We start from the raw sequence: 26,108 nt of genomic DNA on the forward strand, positions 1-26,108 counted from the left end.
TCTTTAAGAGGAGGCTAGATGAACATCTTGCTGGGGTCGCTTGACCCCAGTACTCTTTCCTGCCATGGCAGGGGGTCAGACTTGATGATCAGCTCAGGTCCCTTCCGACCCTAGAAACTATGAAACTATAATTAGATTCTATACCTGGAACATTATAACAAATGTATACATTTTCCATGTATAGCAGGGGTACTTTGAAAGGTCCCAGGAGATACTCAGGGGTAGGCAGGGACTGATCGCCACCACCCTGTGCCACTGCCTCACAGGAGCAGGGCTGGGGCAGGATGAGAGCAGGGGTGCACTGCCGCCACTCACCACCCCCATCTCTGCCCCCTCTACTCTGTGTCCAGCCACTTGCCACCCCCTGGGGGGTACACTTATTAAAAAAGGGGCCACCAGGCATATGCTTATTTTTAAAAGGTTGAAAACCCTGATTTAGGGGGTTTGGGATCTAATTGTTGGGGATTGTTCTGATATTCAGAGTACTCTAATATTTGAGAAAAGCTCAAGTAAGTAAAACTCAGTCCTCCCTATAAATTAAGAAGATACTGTTTTGGAATATTTTATTTGTGGTATTTAATAATTAAAATGATGTTCTCAAACAGTAGTCTGCAGTTTTCATCCGAAATCTTATCAAAATATTCTCTGAATTCTAAATCATGTCACTTTCAAATTTGTTCACTGAAAAATTAATATACCCAATTTAATTTCACAAAAGCAATAATGTAGGTAATTGTTCCTCTTCCACAGTTCCTGTGGCTGATAAGTAGCACATGGTTTGCTCATGTTTGCTATTTTTTCAAATTTATTTTATAAACCAACAGGTAAGTTAACTATTTGTTTACCAGTGGAAGCTTTATTAGGAAAACCTGAAGGGGAAGAGGGGGGAAATTGATGGTTTTTGTGAAATGAGGAAAATATTGAAGAGCAATAAACAAATACCAAAATCAAAGGTGATATTGGAGAGACTGGTTGCAACACCACAATTCAGGCACCAAGAGTTGCTATGAGTCATCCACTCTACCTTGGCCTTTGCATAGTGTCTGTGTCAGAGTTGTGCAGATGAAGCTGGTTCTGTTTGCTTTATGCTAGTTGAGGAGTTTGTATGTTTGGGCTAATCATTAGTGAACGGGCTTGACTTTGCTCAGAATTGTCTTTGTGCTGTCTGGTCTGTATAATATAAAAGGAGGATTCTTTCTCAATACTCTGGAAAGAAACTCACCTTTTGAAATCAATTCTTAACCTTCTTAAAACAGTGGGTGACAAGGTTGTAGGTGGAGAGTAAAATGCTGTATAAATACTAACTACCATCATTTTTACCTTGTGCATATTGGTAGTGTAACTTAAATAGAACAGTACACTGTGAGATGTAATATTCGATGCCCTGCCATTGGTATCTTTTTTACCAGCTATAATCAAATAATTTAGTATAAATTGTATCCAGGTTGTTTTGTCCCATATCTTCCAAAATATTACCTAGGCACGCATTTTATATTTATCTGGCTTTTTCAAATTAATTCAGTATGTCAGAAGCTGATGGTGCTGGACAGCCCTTGTTGTTTTAAGGATATATGCTTTGTTTTCCCTAGGTATCTTGGATCAGTCTGCTGTCTGGGTTGATGAAATGAACTATTATGGCATGCGCACTGATAGGAACAAAGGGATGCCCCCCTTGTCCCTACGTCCAGCTAATCCACTTGGTATTGAGATAGACAAGTGAGTACCAAAGGCCTTTAATCCACCTTTTTTAGTGGTTTTCTCAATATACAAGTACATGAATTCCAGCAAAGTTTAAGCCTGAGTCACAGAAGACCGATAATGTGTATTAGCTTCTGGTCATGCTATCCAGTAATCAATAGTGTGCATTGTTTGGGAATTCTAACTTTTTTTGTGTGTGATTACTTAGCACTCCAGCTAATCTGAAAGCCTAGTTCATTGAACCTTGTGATGTTTAGACTTTTGGGATTGGTAAATAACCGTAAGATCCAAGGATTTATATATTTCAGTTTTAGAATACTTAGTGTTGCATTTGAGTTTCATGGGGCTTTTAAGGATGTTTAGATAGCCATCTGTTCTTAGAACTGTACTGTAAAATGCAACTTCTGGATCCATCAAGTAGTTTGCTTTTATTGAAATAATAATGTTGGTTTTCCAACCATAAACCCCTTTCCTTTTTGTTATAAATACTTTAGACATTATAAAACTTTTCTGCAATAGAAGCTCTATAATAAGTCATTTAGTTTATCTGGGGGCTTTAAAGGAATGCTGTCAGTACCCAAAAATTAACCAGCCCCTAAAAACAGTGTTTCTCCTGATCAAGCTATCGGTCCCTCCAAAAATGAAGGCTATTTAAAATCAAGTTCTTTTGCTGTGGGACCTCTTCTGTCCAGAAGGCGTAGCATGTTTGTGATGTGTGGTTTTGCTGCCCTGGCTCTTAGGAATATACATTATTTCAGTATCCTGCTTTCTCTCAAGATGAGGGCAGAATGGCATGTGACCTGCATGTCAGGAAATCTGAAAGGTCTAATCTTGACCTTGTAAAAAAAAAAAAAAAAAAAAAAAAATTAAATCATGGTTTAAATATCTTGATTTCTAGAAAATACTTGAAGTTCTGCCACTCTATAGTCCTGGAAGTTATGCTTTTCCAAAGTATGGGTTCTAGTCCTAGTAAAATATTGACAGAGAGATGATGAATTTTCTGTCACAACACAAATATATTACATCTCTTGCTTTCTGTTCCATCAGTAATTTGTAACTATCCAAAAAAAATCAAGTTCATGGATTTAAGGCCAAAAGAGACTATTAGATCATCTAACCTGAGCTCTTGTACATCCTAGGCCATTACATTTTCACCCATTTATCCTTGTATTTAACACACTAATTGGTATTTTCCTAAAGCGTGTTTTCCATGAAAGTATCCAGTCTTCATTTGAAGACATGAAGGGATGGAGGATCCACTGTGTCCTGGGGTAGTTTGTGGTTAGTCTTCCTCCCTGTTCAAAACGTGTAATGGATTTTAATGTGTCTGGCTTCCAGTTATTTGTTCTTGTTATGCCTTTCTTTGCAAAATTCCAGGGCCCTGTAATACCTAACATCTTACCTTGTGAATGTATTTGTCCACTATAATCAACTTAATTCACTTCTCTTTTCTTTTTTTTTTTTAATTCTTTTAAATAAAAATCGACCTCTCTGTCTCAGTACACAGTTTTTTCCAGGCAGACCTTGACTGACACTTGGCTCTTTTCTTTACCACTTTCAATTTTCCAACTTCCTTCTCTGTACTTTATTCTAGTATCAGTATTGCCAATGCTACATACAGATAAGCTGCATTCTGCTTTCACTCACTACTCTTCTGTTTATGTCCAAAGATTAAATTAACCCTGCATCCTTCTGGGCACTTATGTCAAGATGCTTGCCTGCTATGATTGCTAAGTAATCTTCAGCATTACTTTGTAGAATACACCACCCTTTCAGCCACCATTCAGTAGTTGTGGCCTTTATTCCTTGTTTTAAATGTGTAACTTGAAATTAGTGGTTTTAAAAACCTGTTTTATTAGAAAGGCTGACTGACCAAGCAGTTGGGAAGGGAGTTGTATAGTAATGCCTATGCCTTCTGTAGATGCTACAAAGACTTAAATGTAAGTTTAAAAACAAAAAAGGAAGGAAAAACAAAATGAAATTCTCTTGAAAAATGCAAGATATATTTGGCAAATTTATAATCCTCACAACAGATATCAATTAGAGATGAGGATTCTGTGAGGTAAAATTCTGATAAACAGCTATCAGGGAAAGGGCACAGATGATAGAGTAGTAAGATGTAAAAACAAAACCCCCCCCAAAAGTCTGAAATTTTGGAGGGCCAATACATGAACAATGCATTACGCAACATAAAAAGCAATGACTAACTAGGTAGGATATTATGTGCTTGGTTTTGAGAGACTCTTTACAAGAAAGGTGCTTTTGTTTCCTTCTAATAAAGTGGAGGAAGTTTTGGAGAACAAAAAATGGTTGTTGAACTGCAAAAATTATTTTGTAAAGGGTTTTGTTTTTTTTAAGTAGGTGGTAAAGATTTATATTTCAGTAATAAAACCAGGAGCAGAATTAGAGAGGAAGCATAGCTAGGACTGAGATAAAATTCAGAAAGAGAAATCTGAGGCTAGTTATTAGAACAAAACTTGAAACTGTCCTGGGTAGATACCAGATTGGCACCGATATAAAGAAAACTTTCTGTATTGGAAATCAGCCCAATGCTGCTGATATTTTGTCCAATAAATGCCCATGCATGCGTGCAGCCCCAGCACAGCACGTAGGCAATGAGGAGCACAGCAGGCAGCTTGGAATGCTGTGTTCAGCTGGTAAGTCTGATGTGATAGAAGGGGAAGGGGAGGGGGAAAGAGTGTGGGGGGGAGGCAGATTAAGGTCCTCGTGGTAAGGGAAGGTGTGGTGTTTAGGTTGGGGCAGGGGCTGCCCAGCCAGGGCCAGGGTGGGCATGGGCCGGAGGCACGGCTTATTGGGTAGGTGTGGGAAGGTGGCGGTGGCTTCCACCATTGCGCATAGTTCATCCAGTGCTCATCTAGTGGCTTCTGCCACTGCTCCCACCGCTCTTCCAGACGGGGGTGGGGGGGCATGTGTCCCTGGATGTGTACAGGGCATGGCAGTCTGGGGCCTGGATCTTCCCAGCTGGGCAGATCTGGGGTGCATCCTCCCCCCATGCCCTCCTAGACAAGCGGTGGTTAGGTGCCAGACGAGCACTGGTTGAGCCTCATACAGCAGTGGGAGCCGCCGCCCCCCCTCCCTTCCTTCACCACCACAACAAGCTGCGCCTCTGTCCTGCATCCGCCTCAGCCTGTAGCTGCAGCCCGTGCTGAGCAGATCCTGGGGGCACCTTTCCCCTCCCCCCCACGCTGTCCTGCCCCCCTCCCTGCCCCGGCTCATCAGCCCCAGACTCATTCCCTCCCTCACCACAGGGGCCTTCATCTGCCCCCACCCACACCTTCCCTCCCCTTCCACCACACCAGACTTACCAGCTGGACTCAGCTCTTCGAGTTGAAGAGCTGCGTATCAGAAATTGGATTGGTATTGACCGATAGGCCTCCTTAAAAATCGGTTATCAGTATCTGCCCCTAGTCCTGCAGTTATCTTCCGGAGGAGTTGTGAAAACTGTCTCATTGCCTGTATTTATTTAAAATTATTCTCAAACAAAATGACATACAAAAAACTAGAACTCTTGGTTCCAAAATAATACCTTAAATGATACTTAAATTTTCCAAAATGATACCAAAAACTATCATTTTGGAACCAAGAGTTCTAGTTTTTTGTCTCAGACCAACATGGCTACCAAGTACACCTCTCGAACAAAATGGCTTTTTCTAGAATAGTTTTAAATAGTACTATAAAGCATGCATTACTAGGAAGATGGACTAGATCAGTAGGGCCAAACCTTTCTGCCCCATGGGTTGGATGAAAGGTATCAGGTGTGTCTATGGGCCTAATCTAGTCGTGTGGGACTTGTATTTGGCAGTAGGGCAGGGGTGGCAGTATCAATGGCTGCTACTGTCCTGCCACCAAATTTCCCAACCAGTGGGGAGCCCCATGGGCCCACTTGTCATGTCTCTGTGGGTTGGATTTAGGCCCCTGGACTACATATCTTTACCACCTGATCATGCAGGAAAGGAGGGGGCTGGTTTCTGCTGCTGCATGCTGCTCATCTGGTGCTCATCTGGCAGCTAACCACTGCTTGTCTGGGAGGGCATGGGGGTGGGGAGTGCCCCCAGATCTGCCCAGCTGGGAAGAGCCCAGCCCCAGACAACGGATCTTTACCATTTCTGATATCTCTGACTTTCGTAAGATATTTAAAAAACCACTAACAAGTTAGGATGCATTTCTCAGGCAAAATTTTTGAAGCTGCAGGGATGTGCCATGGTCACACAGCAGTGATTTGTTGCTGTGGAATGTACCACCTCTAGTACAGTGATTCTCAGTGGGGATCCAACAGGATCCTTTGAAGCACGCCACGAGGTGTGAGGAGATTAGCAGATAAGCTCAGGCTCAGTCCCTACCTAAATGTTCCCCTGCTCCCCCTACATGGTTCCTCTGCAAGGGCGTAAGTAAGTTAGTTTTGTGAACTGAGTAGTCCTTTTCTGACCTACAGATGTTTTTTTCAGAAAATTGGTTCACTTTTCCATACATACAAATAGTTAAAATATTGAAAAAGGTGTAGTATGATTAATTTGGAAATAAAGAGGCGTAAGTAAAGAGGGCTCTTATATGGTGAATTATAAGGCCATAGTGATTGGAACATCTAATTTCACTGACACTGTTCTTATATGTATGCAAAATGTATCAGAGAAATTGGAGTCTCTTGTGATCTCTGGGGTGAGTCTGAGTATTATCATTCTTTTAAAATGTGACATTTGTACAATTTTTCCTTATTACTTACGTACAAGTCAGAATTTTAAAGTATTTTATAGGAATGCTTAGTGTTCAGCCACTAGTTTTCAACTTGCAAGTTTAACTGTTAGTATCTATTGAGAGTATTTGACTGTTTCATATTTTTAAAGATTCCAATTTATGTTCTTTGTTCACGTGGTGCCTTCCTGCTTGTAGACAGTAACTAACTGCTGGAAAAAAACTAAGTTGGCTTTCCAAGGAGACATGTTTGGGAGATCATAAAGGTTTTCTTGTTCAGATTTTATTCTGATTCTGTATTTACGAATTAATACGTTCCTAGGCATTTGTGGGGACAGGGGTGTTTTTGTTTTTGTCTTTGCATTTGATGCCTTTTCTAACTTTAAAAAATATATAGAAACAGCTTCAAATTATGTGAGATTTTGCTATCCAGCTTTGAATCCTAAATTCATGTCGTTTTTCCTGTAGTTACTATTATTTAGATTTATATTTCCCGTGATCCAGAAAGGCTTTAGCCAGGTTTTTGGTATGTTTATAAGGTGAGAATTCAACAAGCATATTAAAGTAGTTATTAACTAGTAGGATAACAAGAAAAATAATTTTATTGTCTGTCTGCTTGTCTGCAGAGGGGAGTAGGGATCCAAGTGGAAGGTGGATATATTTAATTCCCCACCCCTCTCACATACCTCCAAGGATTGTTGCTTTCTACGATACATGAAGTTGTGGCCACTATGTTTACTGGTTTCCCTGTCTTTCCCCATTCAAAATTTTTGGAAGATGTAGTGCCTAGAATTTTGAAGTTCCAGACACATTTTTAGTAAGTATTTCATGATGGTATTGGATGAAAATTGGGACCTTCCTGTAACTTGTTCTGAATGATTCCCATGCCATAGCAATGAACATGTAAATAAACTTTATTTGCAAGAGGTGATCAAGACAGTATGTTCTACAGGGGTTTTTTTTTGTTTTCCCAACCACCCTTTGGCAGACCATGAAAACTTATTTCCTGCAAAGCAGCAACTGCAATCAGACCTAACTGGTATCTAGTATGGTTAGAAACTTTTTGAGTAATGTTTGTTGTTTTGCATGCAGCAGTGGTCATTACTGAAGATCAGTCCTGTACATGAAAGCAAATGCTGACATGCTAAGTACATTCCACATACTTCCATATCCACCCACTCAGTACAGATGCTTACATCTTCCCAGGGCTGGCGTCCAAAATATTTCTGCCAGAAAGATACACCACTCTGATCTTATGCTGCCACCTAATGGAATATGCCAATTTTTTTTTTCTGTGATGGAGAAGACCATTTCATTAGTATACTGTCCTTATGCCTTGTATAGAAATACAACATACACTTTTTTGTTCTGTAAAGATGACTCGGGTGTTAATGGCGGCAGATACCTCATAGAAACTTGCATTTTTTTTTATTTCTCTTGTTTTTTTTATTTCAGCATACAGGTAAAAATCACTATATAAATGTCCAGATAGTATACTGTACACACAATGTAATATTTTGCTTACTGTATGCAACACCTCGGGCCTAACAATCTACTTTTCTCATGGTCTGACTGGGTCTCTCTCTCAGCATTTTCCCCTGGTCAGAAGCTGGTCTATCCTTTGGGTAGTATATGTATACTGTAATCAGCACTGCTCCACTCCAGGTTTATTTCCAGAGTACATCCTTCCCTCTGTCCTACTTCTAGAAAAGTCTTCATTAGCACCTTTGATTTGTCCTGTTTAGTCTACGCCAGTGTCCTTTATGTTGGGCTCCTCGTATGCACGATTAACAAAGTACATCTGGTACAAAGCCCTGCTTCTAGGAGTCTGACTGATACCAGACAGAGAGGGATCATACAGTAACTGTAATTTTGGCTTGTTTATGCTGGTTGCCATTCAGAAATCTGTGTTTACTTAAGCTGCTCCTCCTGACCTATAAACTCCTTTGGAATTAAGTTACCTTTTAGTGACTGTATTCAGTTTAGGGGTTGACATCAGTCTTTCCGAATGTTTTTTCTGTGTGCACCACAAAATAAATACATTTACAACTCAATTCCTGAAACTTAAGTGCATCTTTTAATAAAACCCCTAAAAAATCTGTAATAACCATCCAGTTTTGAGCATAATTTGTCTAAGTTTATTAGTCTGCATTATCTCTTATCGCTCTTAAGCATACAAGTTGAATCTCATCTTAAATTCAGGGTAGTGATCTGTGACTTGTGTTTACAAAGATCATAGTCTGGTCTTGACTGAGCCTTTGTGAACATTATAAATAATAATAACAATACTCTGTGAAATGCAGGCATGGTCATGGAATTCAAGAAGAGTAATGTGGATCTTGATGAATTAAATTGAGACAGTTGAATGGTAGGGATACTGTGCTGATGGTTTAGAGTAAAATTAGGATTGCTGGGTCCAAATGGTATAAATGAATACATAATCATATCTTACATGAATAGAGAGGTAGTTATCTGTGTTAATCTGAAATTAGACAGAAGGCAAGGCAAGGTGACACCAGAGAGTAGCAGTGGTTTTCAGCCTTTTTAGGATCTAGGCACCCTTTGGAAAATGGCAGCTCTTAGTTTTCATTTGCTTTTGATGACAAAAATTAGTTACAAGGAGCACAAAAAGATCACAACAGGTCAAAATGTTTTTAATCCTATGGATTCCTGTTGGAAATTTCTGGGTTTATCCCATGAACCATGTTTGCATATCGAACAGTGCTAACGTTGTGTTACCCTTGGAAGGATCTTGAGGCACTGCTACTATACCTTGGTTGTGAACCACTGCCTTAGAGACTCTTTTATTCAGAGAGGCATGAGCTTTCATAGGCTGCAGCCTGCTTCAATGGACAAAGTAGGCTGCGGCCCACAAAAGCTTGTGTCTCTGAACGATTTACTCTCAAGTGCCGCCCTGCCCTGCCTTTTGCATATCTTGTTATAGGGAGTTCTTGGTAGTTCAACTGGTGTTCCTTGTAGTTGTGGGCAAGGGTTTGCAGTGGCAATTTGGGGGATTCTTCTGCTTGATGAGCGCTGGTGAACAGGCTAGACTTGGTGGCCAATGAGACCCCTTGTCCTATGTCCCTAGATTTTCAATCAGAACATATATATGTGTGTGTTTTAACAAGACGCATGGACTCTTACAGCACTCTGATATGTAGGAATCGTGCCCAGAACACACTTCAGTTTAGCAAGCGTATGTGAAAGCTCAAATGCAAATTCTAATTTTGTTGTAATTACAATATGAACATCATATGAAATTTTAATACTTTTGTGTTCTTAGTATGTCATCATAGAGTCACCCAACCACTGCAGTAAAAGGGGCAACAGAACTCGAAAACCAGACTGAAATGTTTAATAAGAACACAGATTCAACAAACGAAAGGCATGACAGAATGCAAATCTGAGAGCCCACAGGTCTTCCAGCTCCACTGAAGGTGTCTGTCAAGGGAGATAACGTCAAAGCTGTGGTTTCTCCAAGAGGGCAATCCTGCCTACTAGATTCTTGAGGTCTTGTTCTGATGAGGTCCAGGGCCACTGCTCTCTGCTGTATAGGTATCAGTGACAGTGTTGTGAGAACTGCTAATGATACCTTTTGAAGGTGTTTTTTACTGTGCACCTCTCCTATTTAGATGTACTATACTACTTGACTCTATCTTCTGCCTTATTAGCTATAGTGATTTTTTAGATGCAAGCTGATTTTTGATACTTTTGTAGAGTGTCAACGTGATCCTCGGCTTCATACAGATGTCCATTACACAATGTGCTGCTCTTATTACTCGGGTGAGAAAAAGCCTATTACCAGTAGAATTGCTTCCTGTTGTCTGGTTTTAGTATTTTGAGGTAGCAAACTAGTACTTGGAGGATAATTTGTTAGTAGAATTTAATGAAATATTCACAGTATGCATGTGGAGCCAGTCTTTTGGGGTACCTTAATCAGATATATTTATTTACTAGTAATAATTTTGATTAATCTTATTAAATTAGAGTTATCTCTCTTATTGGACAAAATACTTGTCAACAACATAACCTTATTTTCTCTTGCTGTATGTTAACTCAGGCTATATGTTGAAAGATTTTTCAGAATCCCATGCATATTTTATGGTTTTGCTGTACCATGTCAGCCATATCTGTGATAGTCTGTTCATGTATCTAATTTATAGCCTTCAGTGCCAAAATAAATGCTTCAGAAAATCCCTTCATAATTTAAGACAGCCAAATTTTAAAAAATACGTATTTTTTCAGTTTGTATTCCTTTTGACTGTTGCTACCCCAAATGAATTTTCAGACCTTATTAAAAGCTTAACAAAATGACTGGGGAATATACAGATCATTGCAGTAAAGGTCAAAATTTCCCAGAGTGTTCTTGTGTGTGATATGTAAGTGTGCACCTTGTGTTTTGAGAGAGACCTGCATAATCAAACAAAGAAACACGTTATAATGATTTCTAGGCACAAGAATAAATTGTGTGGGGGTTTTTTTTTTTTCATGTTAAGTAAATTTATCAAGAGTGATTTTTGACACTTATTTCTACTGTGATTATCTTCTCTTTTCCAACAACGGTTGAATTTTTAGATTAAATGCGTCTAACCCTTGATTTTTGACTGCAAGGGTTAAGATGATATAGTCATGTTTTTTGGTATGGATTTTGTGAGCACCACAGTATAAGAGTTTTTAAAGTCTTGTGGCCCATTGTATTTGATACTATTTAAAAAATATTATCATAAATGTTCTTGTATAAATAATTGTAAAAAAGAGGTATTTTCTCAGTTACCTCTAACAATCAATATTTCCCAGTTAGTATACACAAAATGTAACTTAAGGGATCTCACTTATGCATACCCATTTTGCTGTTACATGTACTTTTTTTTATCTAGGGCAGAGAGAAGCATTTGGGCTTTCCACTGTTGCCTGCCATCTTTATTATCATGCTATTTTTCCTTCTATGTGTTTCTTTTGACTGCCTCTGTCCCTGCTGCTTCTATTCAAAATTTTTAAAGAAAATTTATAAAAAGAGAGTGCAACTGGTAAATGGTTTCTGTGCCAGTGCATAGTCTATGCCATTCTTTATGACTGCTGTTTCTAATAGTTCCCTGCATGTAAATTGTGGTGAAGCAAGGGGAACTTTTTTTTCCATGGAACACTCAACTTTTGAGCATATTTTTATCTTAGATTTACAGCTTAATCAGCATTTTGCTTTTCAACATTTTAGGTTAATAATGCATGTAGGGTCAGATCAAGTGTAGCTTACCTTGGCAGTATGTTTTACAATTCTTTTTGCCTTTTTGAAATATGCCTACAAATAGCTTTTGTTTTTAAATAGTTTTTAATTATCATCATTTCCAGTGGAAAGGCTGGTTACACATTTTAGTGTTTTCTTCAATAGCTTGCTTTAGATTCATTAGTTCACTTATTTTTGGCCTTCTAGTTCAATTTCAAGCGCAAGTGTGAAATACTGGAAGTTTTCTTTGTTTGTTTGCAGTGTGTTTTGCATAGTTTAGCAGCAGTGTGTAGCTCATATGTCTCAGAGAGAGAGATTTTATTTCAAGGTCTGTGCCTGACTTTTTATGACTTCATTTTTGGCCGGTGCTCTTGAAAACTTTCTTTGGCAAAGAACTGAGCTATTTTATGATGTCTGGATGCAGCTATGAATAGAGAACTGGGTGGTTAATGTCTCAGGTGATTTTTGATTTGAGAATTTTGACAAAATAAAAATGTTTTATGTATGGGAGAAGACTGTATTATTTCTGCACTTTCAGGAAAATGTATTTGAATTCTTTTCTTTCTTTTTTTCTTAAATTAAGGCTTTCATTTAGAGCAAATGGTGTTAATTACATAATTATGGCAGTTTGTATACATCTACCAATATTTTAAAACGAAACTATTCCAGAGCTCTTCTGTTTCACAGCAGTTGACTATCTGGATATGCATGCAGTATAAGAAACTGCATCAAATAAATGGTGTATGTCATGTCACTAAGGATAAAAACACCTTATTCCCCATACTTTTTCGTGGAGGGATACACCCATGCCCCTGAATACAGTGGAATGAGCTTGGCTGTTGGACAGGAGGATGATGCTAGGTGTAGAAAGTCATCTCTGGAATCTTTTTACTCTCCATGTACTGTGCTACTTCTGGGATTGTCAGTGTTTGGTGAGCTGGGGTATGGATGTATTGATAATGAAGGTGCTGTTTGTAAATAGTTACTTTCATCCTCATATTCCTGTGAATTGGCAGGCAGTTTGCTAATGTTTTGTGATATGGGGACAAAATTCTTTCACATCACACTGGCCTCACTTTTGACTTGGTTAGTAGGGCCCAAGGTTTTATTTATTCATATGTAAAGCTAATTTGGAAGATACAAAGTTTCTGTAATGCATATAAACATAAAAAGTGTCATATTGGGGTGTCTCTTGATCAGTAGCCAGTATAGAAGTTTTTCCTTTCCCACCAAGAAAAAAAAAAAAAGCCCCAAGCAAAACCATTATATTAAATAACTTTGTTATAGTGCAAGTTAAGTTTCTTTCTAACCAGGTATGGTGGCAATGTAGTTAAAGTATCTTACAGCAGATCGAAGCACAAGCCTTGCTCTTGATTTGTACCAAAAGTCAACTCCAGTTGAGCCAGCTACGAGTGAATATCTGGCCAGGTAGTGGTTGGTGGGAGCAGTGTTGTGAATGGAATTCTGGCTACATCACTTCCTGTGTGCCATTTGCTAAGAAATTTATGTGCTTTAACCATGCTAAGCCAGTAGGCCATTAGGCTTGGATGGACTTTCTTTTATTCTATCTAACCCCCTTCATTCTTTACTTTGAGAAGTAAATTACAGTATGTAGAAGACATTACACCCATCATCCAGATTTGTGTTTGTTACTAATATGATCTTTTGAAATACTTGATTCCCAGAGGTTCTTGACTTTCACTTTGGGAACATTAGGTTTTAGGGCTGTTTTATAAACTTGGTCCAGTGGAATGTTGTTTCAAAGCAATGACAAAAAAAGCATTTTAAACAGGTTTGCACTTGATGAAAAGAGAAGACTATGAAATCCAGAAGACAAATCCATTCATATACAGAGAGATAATTGTCATTTATTTTGGGGCATACTTCAAGTATAGACATTCCCATTTTGAGAGTTGAAACATTTACCTTTCTTAATACTATTCAGCTTTGTTTCTTGGCAGTTTCTAGCCTTTGGAGGTTTTAATATTAATCACAAGGGTGTTTATATTTATAAACCAGAGCTTAAATTTTATTTTGAAGTGTGTACTCAGAATTGTTTTTATGCTTTGAAAATCTGTAGCATGTACTTGCACACGTGCACCTGCACACGATTTGTGTATGCGTAATATGCATGATATAGTGGAGGAGATGCTTAGACTTCAATTTGAGTTGGATCAGGCTTCAGATAGCACTTGGTGCTATGCTATCCATCTGTTTCACCTGGTACAATAATAGGGCATAAAGGACTATCAATAAAGGGAGTTGGCTTTTACTTCTCTAGAAATTAGTTCCTGGAGCTTGTGCTGTAGTTTTTGTCATGGAAGAATTAGAACCAAGAAAGAGTTTTCTGGATGTCTGTGTATAATGAGAGACAGGGATTAGGGTGATATTTTTTCTGTTCTATGTAGTTGGGATAGTTAGACAAACTTCTGAATGCAAGATTTTCTTTATCATATGTTGTTGGTCAAGTGAAAGCTACCACCCTAAGAAGTTCTTGCCTTGCATAATTTCTGGATCATCATGGCTACAACATCACTCTTATACTACTATATACAATAATTCCTTTTTTAAATCAGTAGTCCTTTTCCCAGAAGTAAAATATTTTAAAGACTACTTCTACACTTATTAACATGGTATTTTAAACAGGTGTTAAAGGTAATATATTTGCATGAAAGAAAATATTTTTGTTTAAATGTGAATTATAATATTCAGGCAGAGTCTAAAAAATTACTAAAGGATTACTATATGTTCAAGGTTATACTATTACTTGTTAGAATTACTGGTACCATATGTACTATACATCTCCAACTTCCCTATGTATTAGTGGCCTCAAAGCATCAAATCTAATTTTGGATTTTAATTATCCTTTAGGTGTTTTTGTGATTGTTCAGTAGGAAGTTTGTTTCAATACAATGTTAAAATTTTGTGACGGTGTTCTACTAATACAGGGATGAGCAATATTTTGGGCGGAGGGCCACTTAACTGAGTTTTGGCAAGCCATTGAGGGCCTTATGATAGGCAGCCAGAGGCAAATAACTATTCATTTTCTAAATGTTTTAGAGGCCCCGTGGGCTGGATAGAATGGCCTGGCAGGCCACATCTGGCTCGAGGGCCACATTTTGCCCACCCCTGTGCTAATATTTAACATTACCATTTGAAGAATGGAACAAGGGCTGTTTTCTGTATAACCTTTAATAGCAATTACCTTACTTTACCAATAAATAATTTTTATTTCTCAGGGGCAAATTTCATCAAAAAGATTTGGAAGCTCTCTTCCCTGGGATGAGTCCTGATTTCACTAGTGAAAACTTCTCTGCCGCCTGGTACCTGATAGAGAACCATTCCATGACAAGGTTTGTGGATGCTATACTGTATAAATAACAGAATTTTAAAACATGAACCCATATTCAGTTACTGCACATCAGCAGTAGTCAGAAGTATTCTTCCATATTGCAGTAGTCTTCACAAGCTCAGTTGGACTTAGAGTTGTTCTTTATGCAGGCAGTGTACATACACAAAGTGAGAGAGAGAGGCTTTAATCAGTAGTTCTGTAAAATGTTGTAATAGTAAAACACTGGATACACCAATGGGTTCCCAGGTGAAATTTTTAAGATCTTGGGGCCAATGACCTTATTTTAAGATGTGTAATAAAAGATCATGTTTCATGCAGGTTTTCAGAATTGCATGCAAAGAATTTTATGTCATAAAGCCTGATCCAAAACACACAGATATCCATAGGAATATCTCCTAATGTTACTGGAATTTTGGTCAGGGTTGTAACTACTATTTATGTAACGTGCTTGCAAGATCTATGATTTCCACAGGCATAACATTTTGCATGTGCAGTAGAACATGCATGAATCTGACTGGACCAGTGGTCCAGTGTTGTTTGAATGTATAGATTTAATAGAGAGGATTAAAAAATGCCTTGTAATCACATGAACTCGAAAACTTGTTCCAGAAACACTTAATCGGATTTATCTATTTTCCTGGGAGAGGGGGCTGGGTGCTATTGTTGTTTGTTTGTTTCTGATTTGTTTAATGGTTTGTTTAATTCTTTTTACCAGGGTATAAAGGACACTAGAATACTAAATACATGATTGTTGATCTAAATGAGAGAGATGTTTAATTCATTTATACTGGAATTGAAATGGAGATTTGAACATGATTTTTTTCTTTTGTTTTTGCTTGGGTTTTTTAAGCTGTGGGACAGCTATTTTAATAGTGAGGAAACTTTCTGCTCCATTATATGTCTAACATGAGGGGCACAGGCATAGTTTAAGCAAAGTGGTTGGGCATAACATGTAGTTTAAGCACAACATGATTTAAATTATTTTTCCTTAAGGTACCCAAGTACCATGAGCCTAGTTTTCCCATCTTTACTCCTTAACAGTAACTCATTGGAACGCCTCAGTTTAGAAGTGGCAAATTTGAGCCCCGATACCTGCCAGTATCTTTATTAATTACTTGGATGAAGTAATAGAAAATATACTCAATGTTTGTGGATGACACCAAATTGGGAGGAGTTGCAAGCAGTTACAGGATTAGCATTTGAAATGACCTTGATAAAATGGAGAAATGAGTTGGAAGATAAGAAGGATGAAATGCATAATGGGAAGAGCAAACTACTGCTTTTGAAGGAGAAATCAAATGCACAAATACAAAATGGAGAATAACTGGTAAGGTGCAAAAAAAAGAAATTATTTTGCATTCATTTGGTGCTGGTGGAGCCTCATTTGTGTCCACCTTACGGCCCAACATTTTAAGAACAATACAAACTGACTGAAAGGAGACTAGAGGAAAGACACAAAAACAGTAGAAGGTTGAAAAGCGTGATGTGTGAGGAGCTGAAAAAGACGTTGATCCCTTCAGAAACGAGAAGGCTGAGAAGGAACAAAGAAATCATAATTGACTCTCGAATAAAACTTTGGCCACTGAGAAATACTGCTGCCAGTTGAAAATGTAAATGGCTACAGTAGCTTGGCATAGGTCCCTTCCTTAACTCCTTGCTGTGTTACATCAGATCAGTTCTTACATATTTAAGATGTCAGCATGAAGCTTGTTGCATTTTTCTTTCAATATTAGCTCAAAATGTTAATCTGTCCTTGGAGAATAATTTGAATTACAGCTTCCTTCAAAACAATTCTAATGTGGTGTAAAATGTTGTTGTATACGTTTTTTTTTAGTCATCAAATTATGCTAATTCTTTTCTTACATTAGTCCACTGCTTTGAACAGAAGCCATAACTTGTAGATATTAGTGTCCTTATCAGTGGAAGAGGGGAAGGTCACCTTAATTTTTTTATTTTTAAACTGAAAGCTTTTTGTATTTGCTTGTTTGCTGAGCTGACAATATTTGTCATGATGACCAGTATAAACAAGGTGTAAAGGTTTGGCAGAATGGAAAAAAAAGCATAAACATTTGAAAAAGTGTCAAAGATGCAAATATTATTTCAGACTAATAACAGCAAGGGTGACTTGAAGGATATGTTGAAGCTGGCAATGTTTCAGCTGTAATATTGGGTTAGATTTAAAAACAATGTGGGAAGAAAGATAATGTTAGGGGTTAAAGGTCACTTTGAAATTTTTAGGCTTCAGTACTGTGTCAGGTTACACCTCCCTTATCATTTTGTGCTATTTTTCTGAAGGGCACAGCAAAGTCTGGCTGCTTGGTAACCCCAGGGAGCAGGAACTCTGTGCAAAGCTCTGATATTTTGGTTAGCTTACATTTGCGTTCTTCCTTGATGGAAGTTCAGATGCGTTCCCCTCAAAGCTGTTTTCCTGATTAAACCTTCTAATCCATATGAGCAAACTAAGACTTTGGATTAGTGGACCAGATAGCATGGAAACTGCTTTTTCAAAACCAATACAGTTCCCTTTTTTTTCAACCCAATAGTCTGAAAGTTGCTGGTTAGACTTATTTAACTGTATGCTCAAATATGCCAATCCAGATGGTGAGTAATACGATTTCTGACCGGCAGATGGCAACAGGAAATAAAACAAAAATTTTGACATCATTCTGGGGAACTGCCTTTGCAGAGCACACCAGTAGTTTTCTGTCTCCCAGCAGGTGGAGATCACTTTCTGACTGGCTGAGCACAAGTTTAGTTTGTTCCTTTAACAAACCCTTCTAAACATTTTTTAATTGATAATGTTTGGTGCTATTGTCTTAGGTATGTCTCCAGGAAGGAATATATATATATTTTCTTAATTCCTTCCCTCATGATCTTCCTGAGCACTGGTTGTCTGTTTCTATTCTCCCCTCACTTTATTTCTCTTTTTTAAAACTTTATTACTCCACAAGCAGTAGTAAAAGCTCACAAATATCAAGTAAGAATGAAATAAAGTAGTAAAATTGATACAGATCTATTCCTGAATACTACAAACAAAACTGTAATCTGTGGAGCAATCAGTCATTAATATGTGATCATTACTTGGAAAATAATCAAAGTTGGTTGAAAAAATATTTCAAATGTTAACTATTTCACGGAAGCAAAAACCAGTTAAAAGTAATTGGGAGACCTACTTTTCTTCCTACACCACTGTTTCCTACTCTGAGGTCTCCTCTACACATGTAGGTAAAGGCACAATCACAATTGTGCATTAGATCCAATTACACCTTATTGCTGGTGTAGAGGCAGCTCAATTCTGGGCGCTCCCTGCGTTGGCAAGACGCTGACACCCATGGCTGGGAGTTCCCTTTGCTGAGGGGTCTCTAAGCTGCAGGGGCCATGCACAGCTGATATGACTCTGGGTCTTGACTCATGCGCAACCAGGATCAAGAGACCCCAGAGCTCTGTCAGCTGCGGGTCCTGGGCGGCACATAGGTGCAGCCTGGACCCAGAACCCTGTCAGGTGAGGGATCTCTTGTTTCCAGTTGTGGTGAGGCGCAGCTGAGACTAAGAGTCCCATTTGGGCCCAGGGGTTTCCCCATACCCCTAAGCCTTGGGGATCATGGCAGCTGTGATCCCTAGGCCTTGGGAGGGGTTGCACCCCTGCAGCTGGGAGCCCTGTGAGTTGATGGGCTCTCAGCCGCAGGGGAGACCCTGCTACACATGCAAATTAAAGCTCGATAGCAATCAGCTATAAAGTTAGTACATACTTCCGAGGTCTAACTTTATAGCTGGTTGGAGCTTTTTATTGATAGCTACTTTACACATGTTGCTGGTCTCCAGGTAATTGTGCAATTAGCCAGTTAATTTTGCAATACCTGTAACATGTAGAGTAAGTGTAGGAATAACAGTAGACAGCCTGTTGGACAAGAATTTGCAGTATAAGTACATTTATGTCCAAAATTGTGACCCAGAAAGCTTCTTTACACAACTGCTGGAGTGTGAAGACCTCTGAAGCTCTTTACATACTTTCTTCTTCAGCCTGAATGTTACCTAGGCTCTTTCAGTTTTGCCTCTGCATGTGCCTAGGCTGGTAAAAATTTAGGGTTTACATTCCAGTCCAAGGGAGTTGACTAGAAGTAATACAGGAAACCGTCGCTATTTGCAGGTCTGGCATTTGTGGTTTCAAATATTCACGAATGCCGAACACACATTTTAAATACACTTTACAGGAGCTCCTTGGGAGCACTGCACTTGCTGCTGCCGGGCTTGCTGCTGTGCTCCTGCCATTGCTGCCGGAGCCGTGCCCCCCCCCGGTGGGGAGAAGCAGCAGTGCCAGCAGCTGGATCCCAGTGCTTGCTGGGCCACCTCTGACTGAATCCAACTGGCTCATTCTTGCCCACCATCTGAAAACATTGCTAACTGCTGATTTAGAATTTTTAGAACTCTAGAAACAAAGCATAGAGGACAGTTCCTTGTCAGGGTAACTTCCAGATAACCTAATAAATATCCTTGTCCAAATAACCTCTGATATGACAATATGGATTTATTTTACCATGTCCCTTGTACTTTCTGTCCATTTTTTCATTGCGTGAATGAACACCAGTGTTTTTTTGCTCAATTTCAGTTTTGACCAACTTAAAATGGCAGTTATGAACCTGAAGAAGCAGGCCAACAAGAAAAATGAGGGGAGTCTAGCATATGTTAAAGGAGGTCTCAGCACTTTTTTTGAAGCACAAGATGCTCTGTCAGGTAAATTAACTAATGATTGTATGAAAGAAGTCGTATATACATGTAGAAATTTGATTTTGTTTTTTTTACTTAAGAATTGGTTTTAAAGAATACAAAAATCCAGGTAATCAGAGGTGTTGGCTAGCTGGATGGGTTGTAAATCTGGTAAAGATGTCTTCAAGAAATGTCTTAGAAATTCCAGGAAGACTGCATAATCTGCATATCTAGGAGGGAGAAAATGTATTGAAAAAAACAGATGGAAAAGATGTTTTACAGGTTATAGCAATATAGATTCAGTGCCATGTTTCCATCTAAACTTAGATGGCAATATTTGAACTACCATAGGTTTCTGTGGGTTATCGTACATACGTACTTCTCGATGTATTGGTATGCACAGGTTTCTGACCTAAGTAATTAGATCAATACTTTCAAAGCTGGCTGGTGAGTGTTGTATGTCTGAATTTTGGGCTGCCAAATTTGACACATTTTATTGCGGATTAATTCTCAGGAAGTGTTGAGCAGTCACTGAACCTTTGAAAATGGGCCTCCCAACAGTGCCTCAAGTTTAACGTGCATGAATGTGAATGCCCCCAGATTACTGGACATTTCTGAAAAACTCTGATTTACGCTTTCAATAAGTTTCACGAAGGCACAAGAAATTCTGGTCTAAAACATCTTTTTGCTGACATGATAGTTAAATATCTATAGTAGTATAACAGTCATTGTATGAGGTAACACCGCTTGTCAGCAATACTAAGTATGCATATATCAAGTTTCAATAACATATAAAGGTAGGGAGAATTATTGGTTCTAAGACCATTTATAAGATGTTGCTGTATTGATGGGCTTAGTAACTGTCTTAGGCCTTTAACAATTGTGGGAATAAGTGGAATACAAGCACTGAAATGTCACTTCAGCAGTTTCTGAAACCATTTTTTGACTTTCTTGTATATGTCTAATGTGTTGGTGAGTTAAGCTTTGTTTCTTTTTCTAGTAATCCTAAATATCCTGAGCATATATGACTTTCTAATTTATAACCAGTCTTAACTCTTCTGAACTAATGTGAATATTTGACTTAGATGATTACTTCTAGCTCCTTTCTGCTTATAGTGCCAGTGTATTCATTTTTACTTCAATTTAGTTAGAGTTCATAATGTTTTTCAAATGAGGACAGGAACAGATAAATAGTAGTTCCGGTAGATGTCTGCATGCATTTTTGGAAGACTTGCTCTGGGTAGTTGGGAAAGGCTGGGCAATGACTTGCAAGAGAGAGAATGCAGATCCTAAAACATGTGGCTTTTCAGTAAGACCACTAAGGTGGGTGAGCAGTTATTCCTCCTAAGATCCTTGTTGCTAGGAACCATTGTCCTGAATGATGGGGCCAGAGAATCAGCCAGTGTTAGAAATTACTTTTAACAAATATTGGCCAAACAAAGAAAATTACAGGATGTTATCTCATTAAAAAGCCTACAGTGGTTCCCAACCTTTTTTTGCTGCAACCCTAAATTGGCCACCAGCAGGACCTCCCCATCTGGTGCTGTGGGGACTTCTAGGAGTAGAGTGCGGTGGCGGGGTTGGGGCAGGGGAGCTACCATTGCCCCCTTTGTGCATTGCAGCCCTGCCCCATCTGCTGCTCCTGGGCAGCATGCATGAATGTGCATGTCAGCCCTTCATGATGCTACTGAGGACCCCCCATGACCCTGATTTGGGTTGAGCCCCCCAATGGTCTACTTGAATAAAATGGTTTAATAACATTTCTTGCATTTCTCAGCTTGAAACAGGGGTTTATCTCTAATTCCAGGCATAACTGCCTGCAGTTTTCCAGTAGCATCATTCATAATCCTTTGTCTGCTGGACTCATTGGCTAAGTACAGACTGTCAAAAAGTCCAAGGTGGAATTGCTTATCAGTTCAATCTAATGCAGCTCAGGCTAACCTCAGAAGATTGAATCAAGTGAACAGATGTTCTTTTTTGATTCTGGAAATGCAGCAACATGGCTGCCAGTGGCTTAGGCTTGAAGCTGGGGGGTGCTAAAGCACACCTTCTTGCTCTGCCAGAGCAGACGTCTTGGACCAAGGCTAACCTGCCTACCCTGCAAGGGGGTTTGGTGCAAAACATCTTGGGATGCTGGAGAATTGTGCGTTAACTTGAATCTGGAGAGGGATCTGGGACAGAAGTTCAATAAACCGATTTAACCTAAATCAGTTTAGTCTGACAGTACAAAGACTCATACAAAAGTAGGCTTGGAGGGGACCTCAGGAGGTGATCTAGTCTAACCCCCTGCTTAAAGCGGGACCAGCCCCAACTAGATCATTTCAGTCAGGTCTTAAAAACCTCCAAGGTTGGGGGTTCTACTGTCTCTCTAGGTAATCTGTTTCAGTGCTTTACCACCCTCCTAATGAAAGAAGTTTTCCTAATATCCAACTTAAATCTCTCTTGCTGCAACTTGAAACCATTGTTCCTTGTTCTGTCACCACTGAGAACAATCTAGCACCACTGTCTTTGGAACCACCCTTCAGATAGTTGAAGGCTGCTATCAAATCCCCTCTTAGTCTTTTTTGCAGACTAAATAAGCCCAGTTCCCTCAGCCTCTCCTAATAAGTCATGTGCCCCAGCCCTCTAGCCATTTTCATTGCTCTCCACTGGACTCTCCAACTTGTCCACATCCTTTCTGTAGAGGGAAGCCCAAAACTGGACACAGTACTCCAGATGTGGCTTCACCAATACAGAATAGAGCAGAATAATTACTTCCCTTGATCTGCTGGCGGTGCTTCTACTAATGCAGCCCAGTATGCTGTTAACTTTTTTGACAACAAGGGCACACTACTGACTCATCCATCTTATTGTTCCCTGTAGCCCTCAGGTTCTTCTGTGCAGAGATGCTGCTTAGCCGGTCAGTCCCCAGGCTGTAGCAGTGCATGGGATTCTTCCAGCCTAAGTGAAGGACTTTGCACTTGTCCTTATTGAACCTTGTGGCTAAGGACAGACATTCAAAAAGTCTGAGCCTGAATTGATTCAATCTTAGCAGGTTAGTCTAATATGGCTAGGCTGAACCAGTTTATAACCATGCAGACATTCCCTCTTGACTGAAGAAATGCAGGCACATGCCTGCAGTGGCTCAGGCTAGAATCCAGGGAACACTAGAGCAGCCTTTCCTTCCACCATCTCAGGTGAGGAAGGGGAATTGCCAGGCCCTGGCAGACTGCTTTGATTAGGGAGGGGTTCCCACCCTTAAATAACACAGTGTTTATCAGCCCATTAAGAAAACAAAAGCCTCTTTCATTAGTTCAAGCTCGACTTAAACAGCTTTTTCCAGGGAAGGATTTGAGGGACATTACCCAGCCAGCTGTTAATTAGCTCCCAAAAGCCCTAAGCAAATGCTTTCCTGCCTGTCTTTGTCCTGTCTGCCTTACACAAGCACCTCTCAGCATTAGCTAGCATGCCACATGCTGCCTATGGTCTGTGCTTTGGGAGAGGGGAAGGGGGAATCCCTGCTTGAGCAGGGACTAGTGGGGTAGGGGAGGCAGGGGGAAGCCAGGCAGATGCTGCTGTGCCTGCTGTCTCTGTGGGAGCTCCAGCCAGGGAGCAGAGGGGTGGGGCCAGCCCTGCAGTGTAGCTGAGAGCCCCGCCCAGGGCTGCAAAGCATCTGGGATGCTGGGGAACTCTGGTTTAAGTTAAAGCAGAAAGGGTTCTGGGACAGACATTGCATTAATCAGTTTGACCCAAATCAGTTAACTCTGATACTACATTCAACTAGGTTTATCTTTAACCAGTTTCAGCCATTGTCAAACTGTTTTATGTGTACTGAACATCTGTTCTGTTACAGGTTTAAACTAGTTTCTGATCACTTAAACTGGTTGATGTGTAATGTCTATCCCTAGCCCTTGAGATTTCTTTTGGCCCAATCTTCCAATTTGTTTAGCTCATTCTGAATCCTAGCCCTACCCTCCAGTGTATCTACTACAGGTTAGTCAGGCATGACTTGCTACTGGTGAATCTATGCTGACTCTTCCTAATCACCACCTTCTCCAAGATTTATCTATCCAGGTTTATCTTAAATTGGTTTCAGCCATTTTGAAATCAGTTTATGTTCACTGAACTTCTGTTGTTACAGATTTGAAGTGATTTCCAATCACTTATACTGATTTATGTGTAATTTATGTCTCTGGCCTTTCTGTGCATCATGTCTACTGCATGCACTCAAAAAAAAAAAAAAGTAAGTAAAAGGTCTTGGTGCAGTTGCTTTTGCACCATAAGCACTGTGAATTCAAAATTGAGGGGGAGCAGAAAGCATCTTGGTGCCACTTTGTGCTTGTGACTAGTGACATGGTTTGTCCCTTCCTTTCAGACCTCCTATGAGAATTCAAAAGGAAAGGGACTTGGAGCTTGTGCCAGTGTAAACAGTGAAGGGAAGGGGTGGGGAAGAAACCCACTGAGTGTGACCCTGATGCTAATGCAGTTGAAAATTGGAGGATATAAGACTTTGAATCTTCCTTACATTCAGAACCTGTACCACAGGAGTTAGAGGGACGTAGTAAAATCAAATTAATGTTCTTAACTTTTATAAATTGTAAAACCTAATTTTTAGTGAGAACACAGTACCATTATAGGTTGTCTTGGATAACATTTTTCATGTGAACTTATTTGTAAACTTTTTACAGGGACACTCTTCAACAACTTTTGTTTTAAAAAATGTTTTTGCTTATTTCTAATCTAATGAGGGATATTTTAATTTGTGAATATTTTTTAATTTTGTAGCTTTACTGCTCTTTCAATAATAGCGTGTATATACATGTAATTTTTTAAAGGTTTGTAACAAAACAAAATGCAAAAAAAAAAAGATATTCCATTATATGGCATCCTAATATTAACTACATGGGTCATCACTAGTGTCAGGATGTTCACGTCCACTGCAGAAACATCCAGTAGTAAAGCATAAAGTTTTCTATGATTCTTCTCGTGTTTCCCATCCCCTTTCCTACCCCTGTCAAGCTTTAACCATTCCAGTCCCCTTCCCATTCTTGTCTTCCTTACCACTGGCTCCTCATCTAAGTTCCACTGTACTCGCTTGTCTAATCATAGATTCCAATCTTTGGGCTTTGCATCCCATTTCCAGTCTTATTTGCCCAATCATACCAGTTTCTTCTTTCCAGTGCCTTATTCTTCAGCTGCCCCAACATATCTGTGTCCCTACTGATCACTGGTCCCAGTCTTTTTATATGGGGTTTTTGTCCCATCTGTGCCACCCTTTGGCCAGCCCTTGTTGGTTGTCCCACTGCTCTTCTGTCACAGTTCTTCCTTACCCTGACTCCTAACAATTCAGTCTGAGGTAACCACCGAAACCTGGAAAAATCTAGCCAAATTCTTCTAAAAACAATTAATATTGAAAAATGACTTTAAACTTAGAAATATTAAGAATTTATTATTGGGTTATAAGAATGATATTGATTTCTACTGGGAGTTGTAATACTGACATTCTTTTAGATGCAAATAAAGTAGAGCTTGCATGGAATATTTTTTATTCTTGAAAACCAAAAATAGTGGTAGAATTGTTTTAAGCCAAGCTATCTTTACAATGTAGCTTGTATTTGAAGCTGAAATGCAGTTTTGGCATAACTCTCAATAAAGAATTTAGGCTTGAATTTTGTAAAATGTTTCACTTAATAGTTACTGTCATATAGCAGTCATAGAATCTTTGAGCAGAAGTACAGTTCACATCTACTCTATCCTTTTTTTAATACAGATTAAAAGTCTTTGAGATTATTGCATTTCTTCTGCTTCCTATGGCGAGACAATTTCACAGTCTAATAGATTTTTCTGATAGTAACATTTTAGTCCATTAAAAGATAATTCCCTATCAATTAAATGTCTCATTATGCCAATTTTCTTTCATTCTCAAATACTTGTAGGCTCCTGTCATGTCTTCATTTTAGTGGTCCTTTAACAAAGGCTCTCACTTCTTGCTTTTTTAATCTTTACTTTCAGGTTGCTTTTCCTAATCTAATCATTTTAAAAAAAAATTTTAAACTTGTTTCCAAGTTGTGATAAGATCATGTAAAGAAGTCTCCATATAAAGAAGTACAATGCTGTGTTACCTTGCCAGGTATCTTGAATGTTCAGTTAAGCATGAATTAGGACATGTTTTTATACTTTGTTTTTGTTTTTTCTCCTGCTTGAAAACTTGAACTTTTGTCAGTATTTTCCAGAAAAAGGACCTGATTTTGCAAACACTCAATTTACCAATTTCAGTGCAACTCCTCTTACTAGTAAGTTCTAGTAAAATTGGACTTACACTGAGTGACTAGACTACCACAAATGATCAAATATTTAAATGTATTATTTTGTCTTTATAAACGAGAGAAAGTGGATGTGGCGAAATGCCGGGCTAGCGGCTCCGGCACCGCTTAGGGGAGCCGC

General features: G+C 39.1%; 1 protein-coding gene across 4 annotated transcripts in view; it reads left to right on the forward strand.

The window, feature by feature from the left end:
- The window catches only part of EXOC2 (exocyst complex component 2), a 188,585-nt gene that overhangs the window by 27,173 nt on the left and 135,304 nt on the right, over nucleotides 1–26,108 (forward strand). For all 4 annotated transcript variants that reach the window (XM_019542506.1, XM_019542496.1, XM_019542514.1 and 1 more), the window contains exons 4-6: nucleotides 1,590–1,716; nucleotides 14,869–14,982; nucleotides 19,588–19,712. In XM_019542506.1, the coding sequence (XP_019398051.1) occupies nucleotides 1,590–1,716; nucleotides 14,869–14,982; nucleotides 19,588–19,712 (366 nt within the window). The remainder of the gene's footprint in view (nucleotides 1–1,589; nucleotides 1,717–14,868; nucleotides 14,983–19,587; nucleotides 19,713–26,108) is intronic.

Source organism: Crocodylus porosus, unplaced genomic scaffold (assembly GCF_001723895.1).
Source record: "Crocodylus porosus isolate Cpor-Errol unplaced genomic scaffold, CroPor_comp1, whole genome shotgun sequence".
Classification (NCBI taxonomy): Eukaryota; Metazoa; Chordata; order Crocodylia; family Crocodylidae; genus Crocodylus; species Crocodylus porosus.